This window comes from Thermobia domestica, chromosome 10, assembly GCF_964235325.1.
Source record: "Thermobia domestica chromosome 10, izTheDome1.hap1.1, whole genome shotgun sequence".
In the NCBI taxonomy this organism is placed as follows: Eukaryota; Metazoa; Arthropoda; class Insecta; order Zygentoma; family Lepismatidae; genus Thermobia; species Thermobia domestica.
In genome coordinates, this window is record NC_137463.1 from 77,598,348 (window position 1) to 77,611,361 (window position 13,014).

At 35.1% G+C, this 13,014-nt stretch overlaps 1 protein-coding gene across 2 annotated transcripts in view; it reads left to right on the forward strand.

Moving 5' to 3' along the window:
- Dbx (homeobox protein Dbx) overlaps window positions 1-13,014 on the forward strand; it is a 203,500-nt gene that overhangs the window by 95,918 nt on the left and 94,568 nt on the right. For both annotated transcript variants that reach the window (XM_081728160.1, XM_081728159.1), the window contains exon 3: window positions 8,141-8,400. In XM_081728160.1, the coding sequence (XP_081584286.1) occupies window positions 8,141-8,400 (260 nt within the window). The remainder of the gene's footprint in view (window positions 1-8,140; window positions 8,401-13,014) is intronic.

The following is a 13,014-nucleotide window of genomic DNA, read 5'->3' on the forward strand; positions in this document are numbered from 1 at the left end:
AAGAACATAGACTGAAAGTATTTGAGAACAAGATCCTGAGACGAATATTCGGACCCAAGAGGAACGGGAATGGGGAATGGCGGAAACTTCATAACGAGGAACTACATAATTTATATGGTTTACCCAACATTGTTAGGGTCGTCAAGTCTAGGAGGCTTAGATGGGCGGGTCATGTAGCTAGAATGGAAGAAAGTAGAGACGCTTTCAAAGTCTTGACTGGAAGACCAATCGGAAAACGACCATTAGGAAGACCTAGGCGCAGATGGGAGGACAATATTAAGATGGATATCGCAGCGATTGGAATACAGAGTAGAAACTGGATGCAGTTAGCTAAGGATAGAAGTCAGTGGAGAGCTTTTGTGAAAGCGGCATTGAATCTCCGGATTCCATAGGCCATAGAGTTAGTTAGTTAGTTAGTTAGATTGTATTTCCTCTTGGATTGCAAATTAACTCCTTGCGTACTAGTGACATCCATGTGGATGCCATAAAAATCTATCCCAGGGTCGTATTAATCCTGGAGATGCTGAAATGTATTAGTGGATGCTTAGTTCTACTATTTCTCGTTAGGTGACAGCACCTTACTGACAGAAAAGACAAAACAAAAGTGTTGTCTTAGTAGGTGGCAAGCCTAAGGGAGCATTCAATTACAACACACATGTATTTGTTTTGAAGATAAACAATTAGCAACTTCGAGATCTATTTCGAGATCGGAAAGAAAAACCGTTGTCTTTGATCTCCGGTCAGTATCGTCAACCTCAAGCAGCATAAAATCCCTTCAGAACATCAGAATTTCCCTTTTTCAGTCCAAATGAATTGTGTGTGTGTGTGTTTTTATCAGTAATGTGAATGCTCTTCTGACGTGCACATAATAACTATGCCCTATATAACGGTCTAGCAGGCCTGTAGCCAGCCCAAAAATGTGGGAAGGGGGGGCGATCCAACCATATTATAGTTCATCACCATATTATAGTTAATTTGCAAGCCTATCGTGAAAATTTTAGGGAAGGCAGCGAAAATTTAGGGGGGGGGGCGGCCCCCTAGACCTCCTGGATACAGTCCTGCGGTCTAGACAATCTTTTATCAGTAAATGAAGCCGGTATTACCGCACGCACATAGGAAAATGACTCCTGGAACGCAAGGGGTTAACACAAAATTATTGTAAGAATACAGTAAGTAACTATTCAATTCCCAATCGCAATGCCAACATTTTACAACCCCAATACCAAGAAAACGATAACTGCTCATCTAAATTTACTATTATACTAAAATATATTACTTATTTTACTAATATAGATAAATGTAATAAAGTATTCTAAAATATATAGAGCAATTGAATCACTGATTGGAAAAAGGGAATAAGTGCATCAGACCTAAGTTTTCAAAAACGCTAAAAAACCTTCCCGAGGCGTTGTTTGTACTTGTTGCAAAAAGTGTATAATTGATTACTTGTAGCAAAAGAACTAACAAACACTAAGACAAGAAGGAGAATCTTGTATTGCAGCACTGCAATTGGTTAAATAAGATTAAAAATGGAAAAAAATATTCCCTTTTTCCAATCAATTAGAGTTGGACGCAATTGTAATTGTGTGTAGGGCATGTAATGTGCAGTTTATGATAGAAAGCTATGAAAATATACATGCTGAATACAATGTTGTATGTTAATCTTAGATATACAGTATGTATCCGAACTATCACGCATGTTAGGCTTCTAACCCTTTTATTGTCACCGTTCTTTTTTTTTTTTTTTTTTTTTTTTGTAGAGTACATGTTATTCGTACAGCAAGAAAAGTAGTACAATAGACAGCTGAACAAAATACGTAGCAAAATACGTTGTCAAAATAGAATGACTTTACATAGGGTCCTACCCGTCTGCATCTTCGTCTTCTGCAGTTTCTTGGTCAGTGGTTTTCCATGAACAAATCATCCTATAAAACTTTTTGTATTGGTCAGGTATGCATTTGATGATTTGTGAAGAATCGTTTATCTTTTTCTGATTGATCGGGACTTGCCAATCGTATGCCTTTGACATTGGCAGTGGAACGTTTGTGACATTATTTTTGAGTTATCGAAAAATATCAGTTCTTAGTTCATTGATAAACTTATGAGCTTGCACATAACCTACAGATTCTGCTTTATAAACAGTGTCTCTATTTACTTACTTGGAATTTCACTGTTTTGTCCACAATGCTACCTGAAGATTTCTTGTAAAACGGTTACCACCAATGTTTAAAATCTAAGATTTCATCATTGACAACTTCGTAAACCTGAAATTTAGTATCAGTATTTCTTGCATTCGTAATCATGTGGTTATACTACCGGTATGCTGGTAAATAAATGCGATTGTGTCGTTTGAGTTCTCGTTTGATTATAACAAAATTTCGGTCACATGGTAAAAACTGTGACCTCTGACAGGCAAATATTGCTGTACAGTGGTAAAGCGTTGTGACACGATCAGACTGAAAAGCATTAATGTCATTGTATGATTCCAGTTTTGGTATTGTATGATCACCATTTGTATCACTGAAAACACGTAAATTTGTAACTGATTGGGTCAAATATTTCTCTATAGATTGTGCAATGCGAAGACAATGCGAAGTATCGTAACGTCAGCAGAGGGCTCTAATGGTTGTCTACATACACACAGTCTCACAGTTGTGGTGGTATCCTATAGTGATTGGAAGAAGGAAATAAGAAACGTAGTTATTCCCTTTTTCTAATCAGCGAGATATTTTGTCTTCTACATTGGTCATATAGAGTTGCCCAAACATTCCTATTTTCTACTCAACGATGTAACTATCTCAAAGGAACACATCTGCTATCTCAGGTTAAAGTCGCAAAAAATTGTACTTATTCCCTTTTTCCAATCAGTGGTTCAATTATGAACGTTCTTTGGATATATTTACACATATTATCTAGTTAAGTGTGAGGAGTGGGTTGATTATAATGTAGCTTCAGTTCAGATTTGGCGAGGGGTTAAGATCGCCCACTACCTAAAAGTTTTTTTTTTTTTGTTAATATATTAGTATACAATTTATTAAAAAGTGTGTGCTTCACAGACTCAGGAGGTAATTGCCTTCCCTAAATGACACCCTTGTGATAGTGGCAAGAGAAACACCAAAATTGACGTCTACAAAATAAAAAATTTGTAGAAATGTGTATAAGATATTAAGGATAATGGTCTGTATCTTATGATATCATTTCCTATGGTCTGTATCGTATGGTATCATTACCTTTTTTTTTTTTTTTGTGACCGAACATGTAAAAACGTGTTTGTTTTGGATAGTTCTTTATATATAAATAGTATCAGAGGAAGCCATAATGGATGTGTTTATGGATGTATGTGTGTGATAAGTTCGTTTATAAAGAAGATTAATTATAAAAATAAATTAATTGCAGAAAATCCACAAAAAATACAGTAATTGAAATAAATTCATTTTTGTGTTATCATTGAACAGTTGATAGGCTATATGAATTATTTTTGAAATATTTCCATAATTTTAATATAACGAACTCAGGGTTATTACTATAGCTATAACCTAAAACGTTATAGTTCGGGGAGAGAAAACTTGTCTTGATCTCTTACCAGTTTATCTGGAATGAACCATAGTTACTGGGAGATATATAGGATTGTACTCGTAGTTCAAGTAAAGTGTTTAAATATCAAATTATGTATATTCATTTTTATTAAAAATAAAAGGACGTGAAACCTATAGTTACTCTTTGTTATGTTTAAAAATAACTGGAGATGTTCATTTGTGTTTTCACATTTGACCGGTATTGTATTTATTTAGCATCTGGTTGTATTTAGAGCGTAGAAAGGGGTTAGTTATATTTAATTTGTCCTTTTCCACTCAAGAATTGTATTGGGCTTTGTGAGATTCACTCTTGTGTGACCCCCCTTCCTATTGTCTAATAAACCATCCACTTTCCGTGGATAACTAAAAGTTGTCACTCTTACTCACCCTAAGTGCAAACGTTTCCTCTTGTTCACAGATTTCTAAATATTTACCAAGTACTCAAAAACCAGAAGTGTGCCATAACGAAGTTTTGAGGTTAGAAAACAAGAACCTCTGACTCACCTTTTTTTTTTCTGGAAATATATATTTATCCATTGTGTTCATCTGTCACGTTTAGTTAGTTCTACAACCATACAAAAGATGGATGTTAGTAGCGTTATTTAGACAAGTTCAAGTATCAGAACCATGTGTTCCTTCCACGTGCCACAATTGTCAAAGAAATGAAGAGAAATAAAAAAAGCGGAATATAACCTAAATATGTATATATATTTTTTATATAATTTTTGTGCATATTTTTTCATTAATTTTCTTGTTTACGACGAACCGTCTATAATTAAAACTAAATATCAATAAAATATTGTGAACGATCATGGAAACTGGATTTGTACGAGTGAAAAAAAAAAAAAAAAATGTAAAGTGGTCACTTAAAACAGAATTATTTCTCTCACTGGAAACGGGCAAATAAAGACACTTTGGACATCAAATCATGTCAACAACGCCAACAGGAAGAATGAGGCGGAAAAAAAATATGATGCCATTTTTTTTAATCTTTCGCATTAGGGTAAAGCGGGGTGATTTGGAACAGGAGTTATTCAAGCACACTTCATTTGGAATGAGGTATTGGGGCATCTTTTATTTTCGTTAATGATTTTTTTAAATCCTGACATTTCGTTAGTTCTTTTTTTTTCAGAATATAATATTTTACTAACCGTGTTCTTCAAAGAATAATAGGATGCTATGTTATTGGTAGAAATGAGCTCATATTATTTTTTTTACATAAAAAATTGAAAGTAAAGGAAATGAGGAGGTGTCAGTCATTATAGGAGACAGCTATAGAAATAGTGAGATAAGTGTGTGCCTCATATGAGAGAAATTAATGGTGAAGAAGTGCTATTTGATGAAGTTGAGAACAGGAATTTCACAGATGGACAATTGGTGACTTTTTTTTTTTCACCAGTCTGGAATGCTCATGGCTCACTGCTTTTTTTAAAACTTTATTTATCCCGCTAACAAAAAAGGCTAATGAATGTTTTGTTTTCGTGATATATATGATCAGTTCTGAGATTTTCAAACACAAAACCTTCAGCAAACTACAAGTATTCAACTGTCGTTCATATCTACAGTTGAGATTTGAAAGAACAAAACCTAGCGAACATCATTCAACACGATGATAATAGAACATGATCTATTTGATTAAAGGTTGATTTTATAAAAGCAATTTTCATTTACTTGAGTTTTTTTTTTTTTTTTTTTTTTTTTTTTTTTTTTTACAACAATTGTACTGTACTTCAAAAGTCAGATGCAAATCATGCAATTTCTATTCGTTTGCAAGTGTGATGTTATGATGCTCCTACATCAGAATAGCCTCTCCGAACTGTGAAGAACTAAGTTGGCTTTGTAATTAAAAGAAAAAAAAAATCAAAATTGAATATAATTCTCAGTTCAAACAATGATAATAATGATAGATATTTAATATTTTTATCTCTTAAACAACTATTTTTCATAATGTGGAATATATTATTTTTTCTATATAATAAATACTCCTAACCACTCTAGAATATGAAGTTAAACGTACTGTATGTAATTTGTGTTCTTGACAGCAACTCATTTTTGTTTAATGTGTAGTTCTATGCGTTTGTTTTGTAAAATAATTTGTTAATCAAGTAACTATACAGTAATATGAACAGGGGCGGCTCTAAAAGGTAAAAACTGGGCGGCCAGCCAGAACCCAGAATATGAAAGGTATATCATGAGTTTGCTGTAAACTTTCAAAAATATATAAATAATAGCTTAAATTATTTTTGTCACTCAAAAAACTGGGGAAGTTAGTTCCCCGGCCCTGGTCTAGATCTATCTGAATATGAACAAAAAGTTGTTCTTTTTAGAAGAAACAGAAATTGGTTTAGTGATGTGAAAATAATAAATGCAAATAGATTTAGGATTTCTGGGTTTCCGGCATCTATGGCCATTTAGCCCGCCACGTCCCTCGGCGAGCACAGTATTCGCCGAAAGGGAAGAAAGAAAGGATTGGGGAAACAAGGAAAGGGCCTGAGACTTTTTTATTAGGTACCACCCCGGCATTTGCATGGTGTGAGTGAGGAAAACCCAGGAAACCTCATTCAGGATGGCCCGACCTCAACCGAGTGCCTCCACCGGAAATAGAACCTGAGACCTCTCTCACCGAAGGTGAAGGAGTTAGCGAATACGCTACGCGGTGCCACTGTACTTCGGGACAGGCCCGTATCTAAGGGGCGTCTAGGGGGTCCGCCCCCACTAAATTTTTACTGGCCCCCCTAAAAATTTTCACGGTAGGCTTGCAAATGAACTGTAATATGGTGTTAAACTATAATATGTTTTGATCGGGTTCCCCCAAACTTCTACCGCCCCCCCCTACATTTTTGGGCTGGCTACGGGCCTGCTTCGGGAGTGTGTCCATATTTCAATTTTCAAAAGTTGGTAACTCTAAATATGAACCCAAAAGTTTTTCTTCTTAGAAATAATTGAAAGTGGTTTAGTGGTGTCAAAATAATACATACAAATAGAATATTAGCTTATGTGTATGCTTAAGGATTGTATAAATTAATGTATTGTTATCCACATTGGCGGTAAAATATCATAATATACAAATAATAGTCATATTTTAAATAAATACCAGAATGAGAAAGTAATATCTGGTTAAGTTTAATATTGAATTATAATTCTTTGATAATAAACAAAATGTCTGTGTATCTAAGTGTGTTAGTGTGTGACTGGCAGCAGACTTTCACACAGAAAGTCACTTAAAGTCACCAAATTTTGTATATCTTCTCCAGATCCAATCGGATATGAAGCCGAGGGAGGATAGAGCGATTACAAGTTCTGCAGCGTCAAAAAGAATGAAGCGAGTTTTCTTAATCTGGGGGTCGCGAGAGAAATTCACGGCAATCGCGAAGAGAAGTGAAAAGGATAACCGTAATTAAGATATAGTAATAGAGAAATATATTTTAAAATATTTTTTTTATTTAGATAGACATTTTTTTAATTTCTTTACTTATTGTCAAATATGGCAAAGAAAATTAAACAAAATTTTGTAGAAATAAAGAATCGTTCAAAAAAATTGGATCAAATGTAATTTTTCAGTTTTACGTCCCACGATTATGCTGGCTAGGCTAAAGGAGACGGTGATTGATGGGAAATAAGTGCAATTGTGGAATGAATAAAGTGGGAGGAAACGGGAGAACACCCAGAAAACCCACGCATAAGGTGTTTTCCACCACAAAGTGTATTTGACACGGGCTGGAATCGAACCAGGCACCCCACAAACCAGAGGTGAACGCTCTATTACTGAGCCACCGTGGCCTCATCCAGAATGAGCGTATATGGATATACGCTATATTTTTTGAAAGCAGTCTAGCACATACCGGTACCCATAATTGTAAAAGTACCGCCTCTCGCCAATTGGGACAGACGAGTATGGCCTATAGGCTGTAAGAATAAAGATGCCTATATTCACGTAATCACACTCAATCAAACTCAAGCTCATGTCATCAGTCCGACATTACTCTCATCAACCTCATATTCACAACATTACTTCGACATTACGCTCACTCGATCTTACGCTAGCATCATTTTCGATATTATACTCACTTAACCTAACTTTCAAACCATATCGACAATACGCTCACATAACCTTACCCTCACAACACCCTTTTGATGTCATACTCATCGTGTCGCTGAGGTCGCATGAGCCTAAATAATGAACCTGTGAACGCCTATTCCATTAGTTTGGGCATTTTTACTAATAACCTACAATTGAACAAATACATAATAAATTTGTACGTCTAAGGAAATGATAGCTCCTTGCTTTAATTGAATTTTGAATACTGTACATTTTTCTTTACTTCCGAATAGTGACTGACAGGTTTTTTCGTTGTCTATGTTCCTTGGCTTATTTGCGCTAGGACCTTATGTGGTTCGGATCCTTATCGTTCAAAGGACTCACCCAATATAACCTCGGTGTTGAAACGCCAAATTTCATACCAATAACATACACGTATAGTAACATAACTTTGGAACTATGATTACGCTTTTAGTGTCTAAAGAAGCGTGACCAAGGCAGTAACTTACTTTCCCTTTTGTTTCAGTAACGACACCCGTAACTGGAGCGACAACAAATTCAGGAACCTTAGGAACAGGTGGAACCCCGACGACTGTGTTTCCTCTTCCAGGAACGTTCCCATGGGCCAATAGCTCTCGTGGGAAACCTCGAAGAGGAATGATGAGACGGGCTGTGTTCTCAGATTTACAAAGAAAAGGACTGGAGAAGAGATTTCAAATCCAAAAATATATTTCGAAGCCGGATCGCAAGAAATTAGCCGAAAAATTAGGACTAAAAGATTCACAGGTAAGACTTCTACTATTCTCTATTCTTTAAACATTATTTATTTTCTCCGTATATTGGGGAGATATTTTATACTTAAGAGTCTTCATCCCGGCGAAATTAAAAAACCCCTAATTTTACAGTAATTATGTGATATCTTCAAATAGATAAAAGATAATCGAAATGTGGAACACGAGTGCCCTAGACAATATTATTTTACATGAGATACCGTTATCACGACTCACTTATCTGCTTTCGATTTCGAGCCATTTTGAAAATCGGCATTTATTTTTGCGTTTCTAAACAGCTGAAAACGGAAAGCCACTACGTGACTTGTGATAACGGTACCTCACGCAAAATAATATTGTCTAGGGCTCTTTTGTTCCATATTTCAATTATCTTTTATCTATTTGAAGATATCACATAATTACTGTAAAATTAGCGGTATTTTAATTTTGCCGGGATGAAGACTCTTAAATGTTATTGTCTTTAGTGCAGTAAACCTAAATATCGTGTTTAATTCACAATTGGAGAACTTGTATCGCAGATCTGTGGGTTATTTCTTGGAACTTAAATCATTGTCTACCGCCTATCAATGATAGTTTCTTCAAATTGTTGTAAATTCAAGGTGTCTTATATCGAAGAAATATCAATGACGTGAACAATGATATCTCTAATTTTAATTATCATACTAATTCTTCATTCCAGCTCTCTCAGTTCACATTTTTCGTATAAATTTTCAATAAAACAACGGAAAGAAATTGTCACCATTAATCTTCCCACCTAAGTATACAGTAAACAGTACACAGTAAAAACGGTTGTGTTAACAGAAGGGCTCTCTGCTACCCGAATTGTGTTAAATTTTGATACGCACTTGGTGCTACTTGAATTTTATCACACATTGGAGCAAATATTTAAAATTGTAGTCGTTTAATCAACCATCAGATATGATGAGAAGTCATTTTAGTCATTTGTGTTGTTGTATATGCAGTTGTCACCGAACAATGGCTCCGAAAATAGAATCTCTTGAAGCGAAACCATCCCACACCTCTACTAGTAATAAATTATGACAGAAAGTCTTTAATCTGATTAGATTGGATTGGGTGAAGGTTGACAGCCATGACCTGAAAGGTAGTTACCGTTGGCATAACTTTAATATGGAAGAAAAGACAAAAAATAACCAAATAATGCAGCAAAATATAACAGAGTATACTTACGAAACCAATGCAAGAACACAAAACGAAGTACAGATTGAACCATTACGTGAAGCATTGATGCCGAGAAAAAAAAAAAACTAGAACAAAAACAGATTGTAACTTACTTGTGAAAACAGAAAAATCAATTTATCCACAAACACTAGTGCTTATGCCAACTCTGAGTCGGAAGTGGCCTTCCCCGACGCTGAGACCTATTAGAAATATCGTGTGTACTGTCTTTAGTGAATGAAGGTAGTACTCTATAGACTTAATCAACTGAGTAGTTTTTCCTCTTCCTCGATTTTTCTTTCACCTGTATCACAAATTATACATTTGTGTCAAGTTTTAAACTTCCATGTCTACAGGAAGTACCCTATAGGTTTTGAATCAAGTGAAGTAAATTTGCTCTTCCATTCCTCTCCTCCTTTTTCTCCTTGGGAAATTTTCAGTTTTCGGATTTTCCGTCTTTACTTTCAGTTCCAATTCCACATATAGCCAAATTTCAAGTTTCCATACCTAGAAGAAGTACTCTAGTTTTTATTTTTTTTTTTTTTTATTTTTAAGTAACACATTTGTATGTAAATTTGGCCCTTGTCCCTAATTTTCCTCCTTGGAGCGGTAAAGTTCCGGTTTTCCTTTACTTGTACAACAATTACTATAATTTCAAATTTCAAGTTTCCACCTTTACAGCAAGTGCTCTATAAATTTTGGTGAGTCAGTTAGTAACAAAATTTGAGTTTTTTTTTTTTTTTTTGATGATTTCATTACCCTGTATCTCCTAAATAGTTTGAGATTTTTTAAAATGAAATTTTATATAGGATATGGCAGATTAGTGACACGCAATTTCCGTTGGACTACCTTCATGGGAAGCAAAATTGTAGATATTCGAAGAATGCCTGAATTCTTTCGGGTAAATATACACACTTTGTGTTCCAGCAAAGAAAATTTGGCTTGGCGCAGCACCGTGCGTGTTGACTTTCCAGAACCGAGGTCTAATTCACACAAATCCTTATCTGAATCTTCAAGAAACTTCATTTTTATTGCGTATTTTGAGTTATCTTAGTAAGCTGTTGATTATTTTTTCTTTTTTCTTTCTCTTCTTTTCTCTTTCTCTTTTTTATATCTTCAACTTCCTTTTCCCCAGCTGAGTCCGGCCTCTTTCTTTCTTTCTTTTTTTTCAGCAGTCACAGTTTCGGAGTCTCATATACCAAGCAATTCTGGGGGCACATATTACAACCTTCGACATTCATATTGGAATTGGAACATTCAAAATTAATCTTTATGACTTGCAAAGTTGCATAGTATCCACACAAAAACAATCTTTCGAACATACACTTCCGTTTATGAAAATTGCAACATCAAAATAATTGGCTCGAATGAATCCAAACCTTGCGAATATGTTTATGGATGTTGTAGGAGGAAGTGATTAAAATTTCAGACAGATGACGTCCTCTCGTCTGTGATCGTTGTGATACCACACACGGTCAGTTGATGTCGCAAGGAGGCAGTGGATAATGGCCAATTAAAGTGGAAATAAATAGGCAGTATGCTTCGTCGACGTCAAAGGGGACAATATACGCAACTGAGTGAGTTCCAACGGGGCAGAATGATCGGTCAGCGGAAAATGAGTTTGTTGTACTGCGAAATTGCTGCTCGTACAGGACGAGAGTGATGAGTGTGGAGAAGCAGTGGACAGAAGAAGGTCTACAAGGCGACAAGCAGGGACTGGACCACGCAATGTGACCACAGCACGGGAGACAGACACCTTGTCCGGATTGCCGTAACGGACCGGACAGCGGCACCCACATGTTGCTTCACCGTTGGAGCACTGTCACTGGTGTTGCCATGTTTGCGTCGACTGTTCGACGTCGTTTGCTGAAAACTGGATTGGTGCTTAGCATATCATTGCGACGACTCCCCTTGACCACAAACCACAAAAGCAACCATACGCGCCGACTACGTGGGTGCTCCGGGGCTCCAGCTCACACACACAAATAATCTTCTGTGTGTGTGTGTGTGTGTGTGTGTGTGTAAAGAAGGGTATTTCGAAATTGTGAAAATATAAAGTTATTAAGTTATCTAGCAACGAAGAAATCCAGTATTCTTTCACATCGGTGTGTATAGAGCGATATTTCTTATTGCCACTGGTTGCAAAGGAACTTGACTGTGTATCTCAAAGTAACTTTGCGATTTCCTAGGTTTTGTTGTGCAAAGAGATATGATCCATTTAAATCAAGATTTTAGGAGTTACCTCACTTTACACATGCACCTTAGAATACACGTATCCTCTTCAGTCCGTAGGTACACATACGTGTACCTCTGGCTTTTTTTCTTTCTTTTTTTTGCTTCTATTCTGAGGGTTGCATCGTAATAGAAACTGCTTTGTAACGTTTGTGTACTTCCCACATGTGTTTATTATTAATATTGTTCATTAGATGGCATCAACAATCATCATATTTCAAGCAATAGCTACGAAAAGAAAATGTGGACCGCTTAGTGCCAGATAATCTGAGGTGCATGTGTCAAGTGAGGTAACTCCAAAGACTTGATTTAAAAGGATCATATCTCTTTCCTTGATATAACATTGTTGTATATATATATAACAATTATTTGTCGTTTGTATGATTTCGAGTTCTTTTATTTAATATATTTTACGTACACCGAGTTATGCCTTTAGGTACAAAGAAATAAAAAATACATAACATAAATTCAAAAAGTAAAACAACGTTCTCTTTGAATATTTTTTTAAAAAAAGAAGAGGAAACGGTTCAATTAATTTAATTAAAATTATTTTTTAAAAAATATTTTGCTTTGAAAGAAAAAAGTTAATCGTGTTACCGTAGTAATGCAATTAATTTTTGAATTCCCTTTGGATACATATACATATATATATATATATATATATATATATATATATATATATATATATATATAACTTTACAAAGATAGAAGGAAACGAAGGGAGGAAACTAAGAGAGAGAGAGAAAAGAAAGGGAAAGAGAAGATGAAGAAGAAATGAGAAGTGCGCGAAACAGATACAATTTGAACAAGTGACTGCATTTGGCCTTTGACCTAGGCAATCGGAGATGAATTTCTTTTATATTTAATTTTTTAAACACCATAACAACAAGTGCTGTAAATGACAGAATGAAAAATTTTTCCTCCAATATTTTTTTACCGTTGGATTTTTTCACCACCTCTGGAAATATTTATTTATTTTTTTAAAATCTATTTATTAAAGTTATACTTACTTTTTCTATCAAACGAAGAATATCGAATTACCAAAATTTACGTTAATCTTTTCCTTACAAAGTTTATGGTTAGAAAATGTATATGTGTAATATAATTTCAACGTTACCAAACAATATTATCTTTTGATAATGTTTAAAGTGACAAGTTAATTTACAAAGAGACTTAAGGCTCTTTTCTAAGCTCTACTCTT